General features: G+C 42.0%; 1 protein-coding gene across 2 annotated transcripts in view; it reads right to left on the bottom strand.

Annotated features, from left to right (window-relative positions):
- Positions 1–599: 599 nt before the first annotated feature.
- LOC128583112 (uncharacterized) overlaps positions 600–19627 on the bottom strand; it is a 28524-nt gene continuing 9496 nt past the window's right edge. The window contains exon 2 of one of the 2 annotated variants that reach the window (XM_053587012.1): positions 600–715. In XM_053587012.1, the coding sequence (XP_053442987.1) occupies positions 710–715 (6 nt within the window). In that variant the 3' untranslated portion in view covers positions 600–709. The remainder of the gene's footprint in view (positions 716–19627) is intronic. The other variant, XR_008379382.1, reaches the window with a different exon arrangement.

Raw genomic sequence — 19627 nt, forward strand, 5'->3', positions numbered from 1 at the left:
CCCATCACCAACCTCCTTCCAACAGTCTTTACATACTGTCCTTCAAATATTTTCTCAGCTCTGTGCTTTACATGTCCTGAATGCCTTTCCCAATCCTCTGCTCACCCAGTCCTAATAATCTTTCTGCACATGAAGCTTTCCCAGACAGTCCTGGATCAAGCCATCTCTGAGCCCTGTATCCCTTGTGCTTATTACTTACAATAGTCATTTGATAACCAATTGAACAGCCACCTAGAAAGCTTTTAAGGTCCCTTCCATGCTGCAGTTCTATTCTACCATATGTTTTTGCTGTTGTTTTTCAGAAGGTTGTCTTAGTTCTCCTCTTTCAGAGACCTGAGAACCAGACCTTGCCTTGTTATCATTTTGCATCAGCTATGACATAGTAGTGTCTGGCATATGGTAGAAGCCTCAGCATGAGTTTGCTAATAGAAAGATTCCATCCCCTCTTCCCCAGGTATGTTTGTTCTTGGTAGTTCCCTATGCTGGGCCTCTCACATACATGCCTTCTGAAGGGGAGCTAATAAATATATGCATACTAAAATATCAGAGCCCAAAAGGAATCTGTATTGTATAAAGTGAATGGAAAGAGTCTTACTTAACCATCATTAAGCTTTAATGGTGGGATACCAGTTATCAGCCAGAGAGGACTGTTTGGCAGAGGAAAGTTTTCTTGGAGCCATCTTCTTGCCTTCTTTGTCTGATAGATCTTCTAGCACTAGATTGGAGAGGAGAAAGAGGAGAAAAGATCCATTTACAAGGGAGCTTACCTCTTACTACACTTCATGCAAACCTTACCTTCCTAGATGTCACCCTGAGAAGAAATCATGAGCATAGATTACTGGAGTGGAAGGAAGCCGATGTTGCCCCTATTCCTCTGTCCCTACTCAGCAATGCTGCCTACAGCTCCTGTTGTGGGTAGGAGCTAGCTCCATCCTCTTAGGTCAACAGACCCACTGGGAGACAAATGTTACTCAAGTGAAGGAGAGTAAGACAGACTGTCAGTGGCACACGGAGTCATTCAGAATGAGGAAGATGAGTGCAGGAATAGAAGGGGGAATGAATCTGCATTTATTGAGCACCTATTACATGCTAGTCACATTCAGGAGTGTTACCTCATTTAATCTTCTCAATAATCTCCATAATTGTCATTTCCTCCATCACCCAACAGAGAGGTCCCTCCCACCCTCTGTCTATTGCTCTTTTTCTTTTCTTTTTTTAAAGTTCTGGTCATCAAGTAATTCATGTCATTGTAGACATGGTATATAAAATAAAAGTGTCATAAAAATCATATGTAACCCATAGTAGGGATAAACCATTGTGAGCATTTAAGTGTGTACATTCCAAGTTTGAAAATGATCTTAAACATGCAATATTCCACTGTATGTAGAATTATATACTCTTTTTAAAATAAAATTTATAAAAAATATTTCATGTCATTAAAAACTCTAAAAAAGTCATTCAATGTTGGCGACTTGGTCTGGGGCCAAATCAAAGGACTGACTTCCTAGCCTGGAAAACTAGTAAGAGAAGACAATGTCCACAATTCATGTCAACAAAGCCCCAAGGAAGGGAAGGTGGAGCCTGAGAATTTGAAGACACTAACAGAAGGTTTGGAAGCCTACAGCCGAGTCCAGAAAAGAAACAGAAAGAGACGAATTTAGAGGGTGTGAGAGCAAGATGGCAGCCGAGTAACAGCTTCCCTGCAACTGGGCACTGTGAGTCTGGGGAGATAAGACTCCAGGCATCTCTGGCTGGTGGGATCTGCCTATAATCATCCCCTTGAGGATACAGGGAGTCAGCGAGAGACTTCTGGACCCCAAGAGGACAAAAACAGTGGAAATCTGGCACAGAAACTTAAAGAGCAAGAGGAAGTGAAAGGAAAATTAGGGCAAGGAAACAGATAAAAGAAATCACTCATGAGGAAGAATCAGCAAAAAACTCCAGGCAACATGAAGAACCAGTCCAGAGCAACCCCTCTAAGGGACCGTGAGGTAGCTACTGCAGAAGATTCTACCTATAAAGAAATATTAGGAATGACAAAAAGGGAATTTAGAATACACATGATGAAAACAATGAAGCAAATGATGGAAACAATGAAGGAAACTGCTAATAAAGTGGAAAATAACCAAAAGGAAATCCAAAAACAGAATCAAATAAGAGATGAACGATATGAAGAATATAGAAAGGATATAGCGGAGCTGAAGGAACTTAAGCAGTCAATTAGGGAACTTAAAGATGCAATGGAAAGTATCAGCAATGGGTCAGACCATGCAGAAGAAAGAATTTCGGAGGTAGAGGACAAAGTTCTTGAGATAACTCAGATAGTTAAAGAGGCAGAAAAGAGAGAGAAAGCAGAATGTTCACTGTCAGAATTATGGGACTTTATGAAGCATTCCAACATACGAGTTATAGGAATCCCAGAAGGGGAAGAAGAATGCCCCAGAGGAATGGAAGCCATACTAGAGAATATTATAAATGAAAATTTCCCAAATATCACCAAAGATTCTGACACACTGCTTTCAGAGGGATATCGGACCCCAGGTCACCTCAACTCTAACCGAGGTTCTCTAAGACACATTGTGATGAACCTGTCCAAAGTCAAGACAAAAGAAAAGATTCTGCAAGCTGCCAGGAGTAAGTGCCAGTTGACCTACAGGGGCAAATCCATCAGAATGACTGTAGACTTCTCTAATGAAACTTTCCAAGCAAGAAGACAATGGTCATCTACCTTTAATCTACTTAAACAGAACAATTTCCAGCCCAGAATTCTGTACCCTGCTAAGCTAAGCTTTAAAATTGACAGAGAAATCAAATCATTTATGGATACACAAACATTGAGGAAATTCACCACAACAAGACCAGCTCTATAGAAAATACTTCAACCTGTTCTACACCCTGACCATCACAATGGATCAGCAGCAAAGTAAGAACTCAGAAATTAAAGGACAGAACCTAACCTCCACACTGATGCAAAAGATAAAACTAATCAATGGACTCTCACAAAATAAGATGAATAGAATACTACCACGCTTATCAATTATCTCAATAAATGTTAATGGCTTGAATTCCCACTGAAGAGACATAGATTGGCTGACTGGATTAAAAAACACAAGCCATTCATTTGCTGTCTGCAGGAAACACACCTGGCTTCAAAAGACAAATTAAAACTCTGAGTCAAGGGTTGGAAGACAATTTTTCAGGCAAATGGAATTCAGAAGAAAAGAGGAATTGCAATCTTATTTTCAGATACATGTGGATTTAAAGCAACTAACGTCAAAAAAGACAAAGATGGTCACTTTATATTGGTCAAGGGAGAAATTCAACAAGAAGACATTTCAATTTTAAATATTTATGCACCAATTTAAATGCTCCCAGATTCTTGAAACAGACCTTACTCAGTCTGAGAAATATGATATCCGATAATACCACAATAACAGGGGACTTTAACGCTCCTCTTACAGAGCTGGACAGATCCTCTAAACAGAAATTAAACAAAGATATAAGAGATTTAAATGAGACCCTAGAACAACTGTGCTTGATAGATGCATATAGAACACTCCATCCCAAAGATAAAGAATATACATTCTTCTCATCACCCCATGGAACATTCTCCAAAATTGATCATATCCTGGAATACAAAACAAGTATCAACAGAATAAAAAGAATTGAAATTTTACCTTGTATCTTCTCAGACCATAAGGCACTAAAGGTGGAACTCAACTCTAACAAAAATGTTCAACCCCACACAAAGGCATAGAAATTAAACAACCTTCTGTTGAATAACAGATGGGTGAAGGAAGAAATAAAACAGGAAATCATTAACTTCCTTGAGCATAACAACAATGAAGACACAAGCTACCAAAACCTGTGGGATACTGCAAAAGCAGTTTTGAGAGGAAAATTTATCGCTTTAGATGCCTACGTTCAAAAAACAGAAAGAGAGCGGATCAACAAACTTACAAGCCATCTTATGGAATTGGAAAAAGAAGAACAATCTAAGCCTAAACCCAGTAGAAGAAAAGAAATATCCAAAATCAAATCAGAGATCAATGAAATTGAAAACAAAAGAATCATTCAGAAAATTAATGAAACAAGGAGTTGTTTTTTTGAAAAAATAAATAAAATAGATAAACCATTGGCCAGACTAACAAGAAATAGAAAAGTAAAATCTCTAGTAACCTCAATCAGAAATGATAAAGGGGAAATAACAACTGATCCCACAGAGATATAAGAGATCATCTCTGAATACTACCAGAAACTCTATGCCCAGAAATTTGACAATATGAAGAAAATGGATCAATATTTGGAATCACACCCTCTCCCTAGACTTAGCCAGGAAGAAATAGAGCTCCTGAACAGACCAATTTCAAGCACTGAGATTAAAGAAATAATAAAAAATCTTCCAACCAAAAAATGCCCTGGTCCAGATGGCTTCACACCAGAATTCTATCAAACCCTTCAAAGAAGAGCTTATTCCTGTACTGCAGAAATTATTCCAAAAAATTGAGGAAAAAGGAATCTTCCCCAACACGTTCTATGAAGCAAACATCACCCTGATACCAAAACCAGGAAAAGGCCCAACCAAAAAGGAGAATTTCAGATGAATCTCACTCATGAATATAGATGCAAAAATTCTAAACAAAATCCTAGCCAATATTACAGCTTATATCAAAAAAGTCATACATCATGATCAAGTAGGTTTCATCCCAGGGATGCAAGGCTGGTTTAACATACGCAAGTCCATAAATGTTATCCACTGTATTAACAGAGGCAAAAATAAAGATAATATGATCCTCTCAATAGTTGCAGAAAAAGCATTCAATAAAATCCAGCATCCTTTTCTAATTAGAACACTGAAGAGTATAGGATAGGTGGCACATTTCTAAAACTGATTGAAGCTATCTATGAGAAACACACAGCTAATATTTTACTGAATAGAGTTAAACTGAAAGCTTTTCCTCTTAGAACTGGAACCAGACAAGGTTTTCCTCTGTCACCTTTACTATTCAACATGGTGCTGGAAGTTCTAGCCAATACAATTAGGCAAGACAAGGAAATAAAGGGAATCCAAATGGGAGCAGAGGAGGTCAAACTCTCCCTCTTTGCTGACGACATGATCTTATACTTAGAGAACCCCAAAGACTCAACCACAAGACTCCTAGAAGTCATCAAAAAATACAGTAATGTTTCAGGATATAAAATCAATGTCTACAAGTCAGTAGCCTTTGTATATGCCAATAACAGTCAAGGTGAGAAGCTAATTAAGGACACAACTCCCTTCACCATAGTCTCAACGAAAATGAAATACCTAGGAATATACCTAAAGAAGGAGGTGAAGGACCTCTATAAAGAAAATTATGAAATCCTCAGAAAGGAAATGCAGAGAATATTAACAAGTGGAAGAACATACCATGCTCATAGATGGGAAGAATCAACATTGTTAAAATGTCTATACTCCCCAAAGCAATCTACCTATTCAATGCCATTCCTATTAAAATACCAACATAGTACTTCCAAGATTTGGAAAAAATGATTCTGCATTTTGTATGGAACCAGAAAAAACCCCGTATAGCTAAGGCAGTTCTTAGTAATAAAAATAAAGCTGGGGGCATTACCATACCGGATTTTAGGCTGTACTACAAAGCCATAGTGCTCAAGACAGCATGGTACTGGCACCAAAATAGAGACATAGACACTTGGAATTGAATAGAAAACCAAGAAATGAAACTAACATCTTACAACCACCTAATCTTTGATAAACCAAACAAGAGCATACCTTGGGGGAAAGACTCCCTATTTAATAAATGGTGTTGGGAGAACTGGATGTCTACATGTAAAAGACTGAAACTGGACCCACACCTTTCCCCACTCACAAAAATTGATTCAAGATGGATAAAGGACTTAAATTTAAGGCATGAAACAATAAAAATCCTCAAAGAAAGCATAGGTAAAACACTGGAAGATATTGGCCTGGGGAAATACTTCATGAAGAAGACTGCCATGGCAATTACAACAACAACAAAAAATAAACAAATGGGACTTCATTGAACTGAAAAGCTTCTGTACAGCTAAGGAGGCAACAACCAAAGCAAATAGACAACCTACACAATGGGAAAGGATATTTGCATATTTTGAATCAGACAAAAGCTTGATAACTAGGATCTATAGAGAACTCAAATTAATCCACATGAAAAAAGCCAACAATCCCATATATCAATGGGCAAGAGACATGAATAGAACCTTCTCTAAAGATGACAGACGAATGGCTAACAAACACATGAAAAAATGTTCATCATCTGTATATATTAGAAAAATGCAAATCAAAACAACCCTGAGATATCATCTAACCCAACATCACAAAATCTGAAAACTGCAGATGCTGGCGTGGATGTGGAGAGAAGGGAACACTTTTACACTGTTGGTGGGACTACAAACTAGTACGACCTTTCTGGAAGGAAGTATGGAGAAACCTCAAAGCACTCAAGCTAGACCTCCCATTTGATCCTGCAATCCCATTAATGGGCATCTACACAGAAGGGAAAAAATCCTTTTATCACAAGGACACTTGTACTAGCAGCTCAATTTACAATCGCCAAAATGTGGAAACAAACTAAATGCCCACCAACCCAGGAATGGATTAACAAGCTGTGGTATATGTATACCATGGAATACTATTCAGCTATTAAAAAAATGTAGACTTTACATCCTTCACATTAACCTGGATGGAAGTGGAAGACATTATTCTTAGTAAAGCATCACAAGAATGGAGAAGCATGAATCCTATGTACTCAATTTTGATATGAGGACAATTAACGACAATTAAGGTCATGGTGGGAGTGGGGGAAAGGGAGAGCAGAGATAGAAAGAAGGAGGAAGGGGTGGGGAAAAGAAGAGCAGAGAGAGGGACGGAGGGGGGGGGGCCTTGGTGTGTGCCACACCTTCTGGGGGCAAGACAGGATTGCAAGAGGGACTTTACCTAACAAATGCAATCAGTGTAACCTGGCTTATTGTACCCTCAATGAATCCCCAACAATAAAAAAAAAAAAAATCATGTTTAGCGCCTTCACAGTGTTGCATTATATGGAGACACAACTATTTTCTTAACCATTCTCCAACTGGTAGACATATGTTTTCTATCTTTTGCAAGTATAAATAATGATTCATTAACATCTTTGTACCAACATCTTTTACTGAATGTCTGATGTTTTTAAAGGACAAATTTGAAGAAGAGGAGTTATAGATTCAAACAGTGTAATTGTGATCTTAAATAGTAGTTTGTTTTCTAATTTTGTAACTCTTGCTTATTGTGAAAGATTCAGGAAATATAGTTCACTACTATGCACTATATCCACATAACAAATCTGTTACTGTCCCTTTGAAATCTGTAAATATTTTAAAAGAGAAAAGATTATCTGTAACCTTTCAAATTACTCTTATTAACATTTGGGGGTGTTTATTTCTTTTTTTCTAATGGAATACATATATGTGTCTATAAATATGGCTACATAAAATTGAGATTATATGTTATATAAAACACTATATCCTGCTTATCAGCAACGATCTGTTATAATCATTGTATTATTATTAATCATTAAAAATATTATTTTTAATAGCTGTGTGAGTCTACTTTAAGAAGGCATTATAGCCAATGTAGGCATTCTTTTACTCATAGCCATTTAGATTTTTGTTTCTAAAAATTTCCTTTTAATAACTCTGTAATGAATATTAATCTTTGACCTTCTCTCTAATTATGTCCTCAACCAGATTCCTAGAAATGAAATTACTGTGTCAAAGTGTACAAGCATTGTTACACTCTTGGTACAGATTGCCAAATTGTGTTCCAAAAGTATTCTGAATAGCCAGTTCAAGGATTGCCCATCTTACCACACACTTGCCAATATTGACTATCATAGATTCTAAACTATACCAGCTTTTATAAACAAAATGTGCTTCACGGATTTAAGTTTTACTTTTATTATTGACAATGTTAAACGTGTTTTGACATGAATTATCTCTTCACCACCCCTGGGTACCTATTGTTTTTGTCTTAGTGTATTTCCTGTCATTTTGGATGAACTCTTTTATATTTTAAGGATATTAAGTCAACATCTGTTATATTCATTCTTGAAGAATTTTCCAAATAAAGAAGATGTCCCCATTTTTGCAGACAAGGAAACCAAGCCTCAATGAAGAAGGTGATTTATCCAAGGGCAGCACTGGTAAGAGGTCCATCTGGGGTTTGAACCCTGGTCTGAGTGGCTCCAGGGCTCTGGATCAGAAAAAAATGAGAAGAAGAGAGGGAACACCACCAGTAGTTGTGGAAACCTTAATGGTGGAGCTTTAGTATGTTCTGTAGGATGATTAGAGGTCAGCTGTTAAAGGGATTGGGACATTGATAGAGAAGGAGAAGGAAAAAAATGCTGGGGATTTGGGGGCCAGGAAGGGTCCTGCCCTGGTGCCAGCTGTGCATCTCTCTGGTCACTGCCTCAGAGCTTAAGGATGCTCCTAGCATCCCTCATCCCTTCATAACCCTGCAGAGGACTGCTGCTGCCGTGTGCCCTTGTCCTGTCCAAATCTGCCACCTGTACAGCAGGACAACCTTGGATTTGCCATCATCTATCTGTTCTCAAGGCTTTGAGGTGGCCTCTTCTTATCTCTTACTATTTAGGGATGGGAGGGCCTTGGAAACAACATCCTCAGCAGAGTCCAGAATCTAAGGACTTCTTAGATCATCTTTTCTTACCTGATCATGTTCATTCCAATAACAATTCTGCTAATCCTTGCTAATTGGCGGGCAAAGAATGAAGAAGAGGAAGGAGAAGCAGCAAAAGGGAGGACTGGATTGCTGATGTCCTTTGGATGGGTGTATGTGGTCTCCCAACTCATCCGAAAGCCCCTTGACATCCTGTCATCTCTCCACCTCCACTTTTCTCCTCCCCTACCCAAGGGCCTGCACTGGGAGGGGCTCCATAAACACCTGAAATGATGAAGGGGTTCACACTGCGGCTGAAAAGGTTTGAGATACTCATTCGTCCCTCAGCAGGGAAAGGATGATAAATCCACTAGTTTCATCTCATATTCTAGGGTCAGAGAGGTCTCTTTTGAGGGGAGGAGATGTTAATTACATTCTCTTCTCTCTCGTGGCTCCACCTGGACCTGTCCTTAGGGAGTTTGGAAATGCCTAAAAATTTATCTTGGCCACTTGTTATCAAGGCCACTTGGCCTTGTGGGAAATGAATGGATGCAAATTTGCAGATTTTGGAGCATTTGGGAAAGCAGGGATAGAAGGGTAAAGAGGCTGCAGTGTCCATACAGGAGGAAGAGAATTGTGAAGTTCTTCAGGTTGAGAGGAAATAATATAAAATAGAAACTTTACCTACCGAAAAGAAGAGCATCAGAAATTGCAAGTATAGGGGTAGCTTTAAATGCATAATCACTTCAGGTCTTAATTTCTTGAAAAGACAATCATCTAATACAACAACAACAATAGTGGGGCTTATCACATACACGGGACTAAGATATATGATGACAGTGCACCACAAGGAATTACCTTGGTTTAAGTTCTTAAATGTGAATTCAAGATAAACTGTATGATAAGTTTAGGGTGCACATTGTAATCCCTAGAACAAACACTTAGGAAACAAAACAAAGAAGTTTAACTAAAAAAACAAATAGAGGGGGTAAAACGAAATACTAACACTTGATTGATCCACAAGAGGGCAAGAAAAAGAAACAAAGAACCAACAGGAAAAGTAAAAACTAAATGATAGTATGTATTAATTTTATCCAAAAAAGGGAAGAAAACGGATGATCTCTAAGGTCTTTTCTAGCTTTCAGAGACTCTGATTTTAGTCCACAACCCCTACCCCCCATTTTCCACTAAGGGAATGAAGGCAGAGTGAACTAAGGCTCTGTGAATGACAGCATTGGGGTAAGAGTAGGGCCTGCTGGCTCCTTAAGTCTAGACAGGCCCATCTGAGTAGAGGGGACTGTGCTTGTGGATTTGGGTTTGCCACTGACACTGGAGTACCCAGTTAAGGAGAGTGCTTACAGACTGGGTTAAAGTTAGAGAAGGCGTTAGTTTTAGCAGTTAGGCCTGGGGTTAAGGCCCCATCTGGGGTCAAAGTCCACTCTGGAGTTACTGTAGCTTGGTTTGTTGATCAGATCTGTTGGGTAGAAGTGACTGGAAAGCTCAGGAGTGTCAGGTTGGGTGCAGAGGGGCAGCGCAGCAGAGCTGGTGCAGTCTCTCATGGCAGCTAGTCTCTCCTTTCCCATCCTCTTTTTTCTCACTCTCTCTCCCAGGATGTTTTTGCTTTATTTTATCAATGCAGTGCAATATCCATTCATTCAAAACCTCTATTGATTACTATGTGCAAGATACTATTTAAGAATCTGAGGAAGCAGCATGAACAAAACAAAGTTTCTGACCCCGTGGAGCTGCTGACCTGATGATGGGAGGCAGGAAACACAGACTCGAGACAGCAGAACACAGGCAGTGGGACAGAGTGACCTGGAGGACTGGGAAGCCCTGGGGAAGGAGGAGGCAGGCCGTGGAGAGCAAGGGAGGGAGAAAGGCTCCGTGAAGGGGCTGTAGCAGGTGGGTGGGCTGCAAAGATTGTGCTCTGTCTCTCCAGGGAAGCCACTGGAGGGTGTGAGCAGGAATGACACCGCCTCATTTGAGGTTTAAAAGATGACTCTGTCTGATGTGTAGAGAATAGCCTGTGGCGGGTACAAGAGAAAACCAAACAAAAAACACAAAGGACCAAGAGATAGGAGCCCTGGATCCCTCAACATGCCCTGGATCTAGGATAATAACTTGGTCTCTCTCCATATCTACCTGTGGGGTTATCTGTTTAAAATGCCTATAGTAACATCTATGCCATTTACGTCAGAGAGACAAGGTGGGAAACCCTAACAAACTGTTTAAAAAGTTACTTTTAAAAAACAAAGGGCTACACAAAAGCAAAGGCTGTGTTTATCTTCCTTCCTCCTCAGTACACTGGACACTTACTAAATGCAATTAGCTAAGTGGGATCTATGTAATAATAATTTGAGTTAATTTCCTCCACAAGCACTGTGGCTTCTAAGACATCTCTTGCACAATGGCTGCTTAGCAAATTTGGTCAATGAGAGCAAACTTAACCGTGTAACCCCAATGCTAGCCAGATCCTTCCTCTCAGTTCCCAGGCCAGGATTGCCCCAAGGTCCTGATCAGACATCTTTTAACTGGGTATCACTGACACCACTGGCCCCTCGGAATGAGCAAGGCTTATTCTCTGTCACTTCCCCAGAGCTGAGGCAACCCCAGTGTGAGGCATAAGAGCAACATCGGGGCATGGAGACCAGCTTCAAGCCCGGCCCCATGGCTGAGTTGCTCAGATCTCCAAAGCAATCAGGGGCCGTGAGGCCAACAGAAACCTGTGGGGGGTCCACGTGTTAGCTGTGTTGTTGTTGATGTTGCTGAGGGGAACGTTGCTGTCGTCACTGAGAAATAAAGAAAAATAAAGCTGTGACACATTAAGGAAGGTTTTCATGTCCCTCTAGCAGTATGTTATCTGTGGCCAGCCTTGGCCCTGCAGGCCAGATCACAAAGATAGGGCATTTAGCTTAAACATACAGGTGCACAAAGCAAAAAACAACCAACTGAATAACCCAAAGAATGCAAGAAGCTAGACCCCATCCACACATACACACAGTTTGAGTGGTGCTGTGGGTGAGTTGTGTGCCTGAACACTGAATATGCGTTAGCGAACACTTAATCTTCAGAATACCCCCCCCCCCATTTTACAGATGGGGAAACTGATATTGTAAAAAGCTACTGGGTTTGGGGCAGTGCCTGTGGCTCCAAGGAGTAGGGTGCCGGCCCCATATGCCGGAGGTGGTGGGTTCAAACCCAGCTCCAGCCAAAAACTGCAAAAAAAAAAAAAAAAAAAGTTACTGGGTTTGTTGAAGGCTATAAGATGAACTGCAGTGCTGGCAGTCAGCCCAGGTCAGTCTAACTCTAAGACCTTCTGCTCTTCTTATGGTCCTAAAGCTTAGAGTCCTGAAGCACTTGTCACATTTCTCTGTTTTTCCCCAAACCCTGGAAACCTCCCTGGTCAGAGATGATTGAGGACAAACTCAGACCTCTTGGGACTGGTTTGCCATTCAGTCTATCAGACAGATGCTCAGTCAGCTAGCAAATGGGAATTGAGGGCTTTATAAGAGGCATGGGGGCAGGCAGGAGGTATACCTCCTGAAGAACAGTGAAGAATAGTTCAAGAACAACATGTAGCCATGTCTGTGCCCTACAGAGGAGCAGTGACCAGGAACCAAGGCAAGGCAGAGTCAGGGGATGCAGAGGCCAGGTGGAAGACAGCAATGCTGGAAACCAGAGAGTCTGACCACTCCTTTCCTGGGGCCCAGGACTCAGGCGTGCATCCCTCTGGAGCCCAGGACAAGGCCAGGCCAGTGCTCCTGGGAAGGCCAAGTACAGCCTGCACACACTCCTCAGGCCAGCCCAGGGGCCCAGGCACAGACCCTGCCCCCATTCCATTCTTTGCTAGCTGCCGGCTAAGATGGGTAACTGAGCCAGCCTGGGCCTGGATGTGAGAACTGAGCTAGAAAGAGGGGTTTCTTTCTTTGTTCAGGGATGATGGTGGAGTCAGGGGGAAGGACGGCATCTCATGAGAAGACTGTGGGGCCAGGGCAGTGTAGCACCCTCTAACTTGTGGGGCTGGACTGACAGCTCCTCTGGGGTGAGCAGGTGACTAGGGTGGGGGCAGGTGGGAAGGGAGGGCAGGAAAACCTGCCCTTCCTGTCAGGCGAGCCCTCCCTGTCTCCCTCTTTTTCTCTCTCAACACTATTTTAGAAATATAACCAGAAGTGTACCATGCTCCCATCCATCTGCTCAGGGAAAAGGGGAGGGAGTTCACCTAAAGGACCTCCAGCAGCATGGGGCAGGGAAGGACAGCCTTCCAAGGGAGGCTAACTCAGCAATGGCAGAAACCAGGGACAGGGGGCTTTCTGAGCATGTGGAGATGCTTCTGAATGTTAATATAAACTGATTTTAAATCACTTACATAAAAACTCAGTTTTAAAATGTACCTGATTTACATTATCTTAGTGTGTAAGATTTGTTCTATCAGGTCCTTCTGAGACTATTTTCTCTTGCGAACACTCTCCCTTTAGAAATCCATTATGGTATAGGGAACACCATGGTATTAGTTACGGAACATTAATAACCACATTTGTATTATATTTTATAAGGTGATTTGGTGCTCAGTAGAGCATTGGATTCTGTCCCTAAGTCTATGAAGTGGAAATATCAGAATTCCCATCTTACAGATGGGGAAGCCTAGACTCAGGGATGTTGGTCAGCTTGCTAGAGCCCTGAACCCGGGCTCACACCCCTACCCCCCCAGCTTACCTCGAGTAGGCTCTGCAGCCCCTTCTTATGCAGGGTCTTTTACACCCAAGGGAGGGAAGAGTGACTACTAACCGCCTCCTATTCCAGGTCTAGCCCAGCTCACCCTGACTCGGTTCAGTTTGAGCCCTTGGGTTCAAACCCTTTCATTTATATTGGGGTTTAGACTTTTCCTACCCATGTCTCATTTACTTCTCTACTGTATGAAGAAGATAAGTTTCCTTTAATTTGGTAGAAAAATAAATTTAGGAACAAATGGGAAATGGAATCTCATTGTCGGTTCCCAATGCCCCCTCTGGGGCTCTCCCTGCCCCACCTTTCTTGCCCTCATTCCCCACCCAGCACCAACCAAGGCCCAGCACAGTGTTGGGTTCTTGGCGCTGGCCTGAGTGAGGACAGCCGATCATCTTTCCCTCTAGCATCTCCAAGACAGTCTAGCCAGGCCTGTGGAGAGGAGCCTCATTAATTCTGCTGTCTCTCATCCAGAGGCAGTAATGAGAATAGCCTTCTTATCTTTGTCATCAGCATGGTTGTGAAAAGTCTGGTCGCTGAAACCTCTGAACTCTGTAGAAACTTCCAGTCAGTGTGTGTGTGGGGGGGAGGATAAATATATATTCACTGGACAAGAGGAATGCAGAAAGAGAAAGGAAGAAATAGAGAGAAAGAAGTGAAGAAGTGGGCAGTGCTCAGGTGAGGAATTTAGTGGAAACTTGCAGGGCCCAAGGATTTCCCCTGGGGCTACTCTTCCAGCTCTGTTGGTCTCTCTTGTTGCATGCACCTAAGAATAACTCCAAGATTGGGTGGGGGTGGGGGGTAGGGGGGGAGGTGCAGTTTGATTTGCCTTTGGCCCTATTTAATATCCTAAAGATGCTGTGGCCTCCACAGCCACCCAGCTATACTTCTCGGGCTATTCATACTAACCAGTGTCCCCTCCAATGTCAGGGCTGTAATAATTGGCTCTTTGCTCAGAGTTACTCTAGAAGATTCTAGAACTCACAAGAATGTTGCTCTGATGCTAATACCTATTGTGCAAAATTTCAGTGTAAAGGGAACATTAAGATTTTGTAAAAATTGGGTTGAACAAGAAAGAAACTTTTGTCATGAAAAACTTAATGAAGGTACCTGGTAATAAGCCAAGGACACAGGTCAAGGGCATCCACATTCAGTTCTACAGATGCTCCTAAAGTTCATAGAGAAATACTGCTGTGTTTTGGTCATTATGGCTATGATGACCACTTACTTACTGGGTCAAATCTAAAGTGGGAAATCTGGACTGTCATGGCTAAAAGGTGAGGGTCACCTCCCATTCATCTCCAGCACATGTGTTTCCTTCATCCCCAACTGCCCTATCGGACGTTAGCTAAGGCATTCTAAGTACTTAATGCACAAAGTCAGTAACTGCTGATAATCTAGGATGGATAATAATAACCAAACCTCCATGAAGGGTCTTTTGAGTTGCTTCTGTATGGCCTTCCTTTTGCTTTGAGAATTTTTAAAGAAAACTCAGTTCCTATTCTCAGCCTGGAATGCTATTCTTCTTCTATTCTGACTAGGAAACTCTGGGTCACCTGGAAAGATCCAGCCAAAGTGTCACCTTTTCTAGAAGCCTTCTGTAAGTTCTCTTCCCTCCCATTCCCATGCTAAGGCAGAGCCATTGTCTACTCTGTGCACCCAGAAAAACCGAGTGTGGTATTTTTCTCTGCTTAGAAGTCTGTTTCCAACAGTAGATGGTGAGCATTAGAGGGTAGAGCCATGTGTCATTCATCTTTCTCAGCTAAGTTTCAACCATATTCATAAGTATGGGCTAGTAGACACTTAATAAAGGCTGATGAATAGAAGAGTGAGCGGATGAATTAACTCCACAAGATTAGAAGGCATACAAAGGAGATGATGCCTCAAGTGCGATGCAATTGGAAGAGGGAACGGAAAATCTGCATTGTGTAAACATCTTCATCTTATTACTCATAAAATGAGCTTTCTCCTCTTAATAGGTAAAGTCAGCTTAGAACTGTCTATGAGTCTTCCCAGTGCTCTTGTAATTAGGGAGGGCTTAATTATTCTTTTAAACTCTGGGCATATGAACTTCACCTGGGCTCTCTGCCTTGGCTTCATCTACTTAAAGCTTTACCACAGGCATGTTTTTAGGCCAGAAGGCATCTCTCTACTATAAATTACTATCTGATCAGGATACATTTTAATTTAGCCTAAGATAAAAATAATTAGGAGAGCTAATCTGCTATGATATAAAATTAACAATTAAGATAGGCATAAGGCATGCTGAGACCCACTGTCTCAAGCTTTTGATCTGGGTGTCTCTCATCTTCCTTCCACTGGGACAGGTCATTGAGGACATGGGGCACAGGTGGCCTTGCAGTCCCAGGATTCATGCAGCACATACTAGGACCCTCTGAGGAGACCAAGAGGAAATCCTCAGAGTTTAAAATTTTAAGTATTTATAGGCACATTCTCAGCATTGCATCCCTGGTATTCTTCAAAGGGCAAAGACAGAGGTATGTACTCAAGAGAAATGGAAAAGTTTCCAGTGAGGTTGTGGTGGGAAACTGCTTCTTGCCTTGGCGCCTGGGGAGGTGCATGAGTGTGTGTGCGTGCAAGAGCACTGCGTGTCTGTGTGTGCTTTAGGTGTCGTCCCTGTACCTCTCCCCAGGAACACCAGCACCCGCAGTCCCCAGAATGATGCAGAGGTAGAGAGCCCTCATACAGACACTGGAAATCATAAGGGGAACACATTTTCCTCATTCTTTGTATATTACTGATATTTATCAAGTGTCCATTTTATGCAAGGTTCCCTGCTAGGCATTGAGGTTGCCAACATTTCCCCACCTAGCACCTCTACCTCAAACTTCAACTAGCCTGCCTTAGCCCCTTGTAAGAGGGAGGGAAAGTAAGGAGTAGGAAGGGTCTTTCTTCCCTCCCTCTCTCCTTTCCCCTCCCTTCTTTATTCCCCCTCCCCTCCCCTTCCTAAACTCTCCCTTTCCCTTGTATGGGTACAATTCCTCTTTGATCTCCAGTCATGGCAGGCCTTTCCCTCTTTGCTATCTTTGTGGGGTTCCTTGCATGTGCACCTCCACCCCAGTTCCCTGCAGCTGCATCCCTCATGGATCTGGAGGGCCTGTCCTTCAGCTGGCCACTTATGGTCTCCCCTCAGCCTGTGCCTACAGTGGTGCCTCTATCTTTTTTTGCCAAGGTTTCCTTGAACAAGCTCACATGAGCAGGATCCCCTGAGAAGTTCCTCTGTGGGTTCCACATTCAGTCTCTGGATGTGATGTAGCATACTGGACCCTCGGATCCCTGCCCAGATCCCCTTTCAGGAATGAAGGACATATTCCGCTAGGCACTATTGCCCAAGGTTTCAGCCCTTTCCTAAGGCCACCCAGCATCAGCGACAGATCAGTGCAAGGGTAGAAAGGCCCCTTCACTCTGCCTTAGGAGAACTCTGAAAGGCCATCCCAGCTTCAGAGGAGGGGTGAGCCCCTAACTCTCTGGTCCTGTTTCCTCCCTCTTCCATCTCCCATTGATATCCAAAGGGCACTCTCTAATAAACCTCCCTAATCTTCCAGGGAACCCAACCTGCCACATGCTGCATTGCCATGATGTAGATGACAGGAAATAATCTCCAGGTATATACCCCTACAAGGGGCCACTTCAGCCAGCCTCTTACTGTTGGGCAGGGATGCCCCAGGGGCAGGTAGCAAGCTTTCCACATGGCCTCCTGTAAGCCCCACTTACTGGACATAGAGAAAGGAGCAAGGAGCACGCTTCCTTTCTCCTTGGTATGGGGACGGGGACTGTCCACAACCCTGTACTTCTCCTCTTCAGCATTCATCCATCTATGCACTCCCTTGAGGTGGCAAGTAGCTAGAGAAGGCACACAAAGCCATTTTCAAAGAGTTCTTTCTCATGTTCTCCATTTTGGAGGTGGGCGTAGTTGATACCTATTGTCTCAGTAGAAATTGAGGTGGAGGGTCCCATGTTAATTCCGTGCTATAGCCAAAGCCACACCACAGGGTGAGGAGGGTGCTCTGACTGCCCTCTTTGTGCCACCCGTAGTTATCCAGGCTCCAGGGCAGTGTGGATGCCTGTGGCCCAATGACAGAGCACCTTCATTTCTGCTCATCCCTTTTTCTAAGGTGGGGCTGGCATGTCCTCCTTATCGGCCGTTCCTCCCACATGTGTGTTATTTTGACACCCCAGAGGTCACACCCATCAGCCTGCCAGCTGGGCCAGTGTGGGCAAGGCTTCTCTGGGTCCTAGAAGTGGACATGGCTAAGACTCCAGATTTTTCTGCGTGTTCACTCCTTCCCTCTACCCTCCTGCTCACCACTACCAAATTCTTAGCACACCCATGATTTAGACTATATGATTTTGCTCTCAGTTTTCATATTTAAAAAATTGTAAGAGATTATCAATTGTATACATGTATATTTGCTAATTTAAAAATAGATTGGAGAGAAAAAGGGAATCATTAGCGCATTAACAGATGCTTGTTGATTTCAGAAGTGATTGTGTTATTCAAAATCTGGGAAATACAGTGTGATCAAACGGACTGTGCCCTCCTGGAGGGAAGGAAACCGTTAGTCCTCTACCAACAGTCCTCTCCCAAACTGGTGCCTTATGCTTTTCCTGGGGCAGCACATGGTGGCCCTGAACCATTGACTCCTTCATAATCACTTAAATGACAATCATCAATAGAGTGAATAGATAACCTACAGAATAGCAGAAAATATTAGCATGCTATACATCTGATAAAGGACTGATAGTCCAAATCTATAAAGAACTCGAGAAAATCAGCAAGAAAAAAAAAACTAAACAATCCCATAAAAAGTGGGCAAAAGACATGGATAGAGACTTAAAAAAAAAAAAAAAGGATAGACTAATGACCAATAAACATAAGAAAACCTGCTCAACATCTTCAAAACCTTAATGAGATATTACCTAACTCCAGTAAAAATGGCTTTTATCAAAAAAAAAATCCCAAAATGACAGATGCTGGCACAAACGAGGAGAAAAAGAAACACTCATGCACTGTTGGCGGGACTGCAAACTGGTACAACCTCTATGGAAAGTCATACAGAGACACCTCGAAGAACTAAAAGTAAACCTACCATTTGATCCACTGTTAAGTATTTACCCTAAGGGAAAAAAAATCATTTTATCAAAAAGAGACACATACTTGAATGTTTACTGCAGCACAATTCACAATCGCAAAGATGTGGAAACAACCCAAGTGACAATACGAGTGGATTAATAAAATGTGGCATCTGTAGGCCATGGAATACTACTCCGCCATAAAAATATGCTGATCTAGTATTTTTTTGTAACAACATGGGTGAGCCCAGAGACCATTCTTCTAAGTGAAGTTTCACAAGAATGGAAAAACAAACACATGTACTCACTATGAAATCAGAACTAATCGATCAATGTCCATGTGCACATTTGGTAATAAAACTCAATGGACAGCAAGCAGGCAAGAGGGGGCTGATGTGGAGGGGCATAGTTACACCTAATAGGTGCAATGCACACTCCCTGTGAGGGCACATTTATAACTTTGACTCAAACTGTGTAAGAGCAATGTATGTAACCAAAACATCTGTGCCCCTATATTATGAAATAAAATATAAAAATATTTTAAAAAGACCTTTCGGGGATAAAACCTCATCCCTAGACCTAGTAATGGACACATTAGTCTTTAAATCATTGGTAACCTAGGTGTGAGGGGTGAAGAAGCTGAGGCTTTTTAAAATAGCTTCCTTCTTATCAGTAAGCACTTAGGAATTCAAGTGGAAAAAGTTTTGACATTTTCCTCCAAAAAAAAAAAAATCACAGAACTCTTTATGAAAGATGACAAATTTTGGATTTATGGGGTCAAAAGTTACATTTAACGGTAGATATAGAATATGTCTATGCAAAATATCTCAGTGCATTAGGCTGAAACCAAACACAGGAGGGATGGTTTTCTGGTCTGGAGTTTAGTGATGGGGAGTGTGAGGATATATATATACACACACATATATTTTTTAAGTCATAAAACAGGTGACTTTTGTTTGGGTAGAGTAACGTGCAAGTGTGAGGGAAGGAGTGAATCAGCCAAGGATTCTCATAGAGGAATAACCGTGACCTCTGCCAGCTTGTATTTCCTCCCTACTTCTCATGCCCTCCACTCCTAAACCAGCTAAATGCCCAGACAAGGGCAGATGGGTATTA

This window comes from Nycticebus coucang, chromosome 4, assembly GCF_027406575.1.
Source record: "Nycticebus coucang isolate mNycCou1 chromosome 4, mNycCou1.pri, whole genome shotgun sequence".
Classification (NCBI taxonomy): Eukaryota; Metazoa; Chordata; class Mammalia; order Primates; family Lorisidae; genus Nycticebus; species Nycticebus coucang.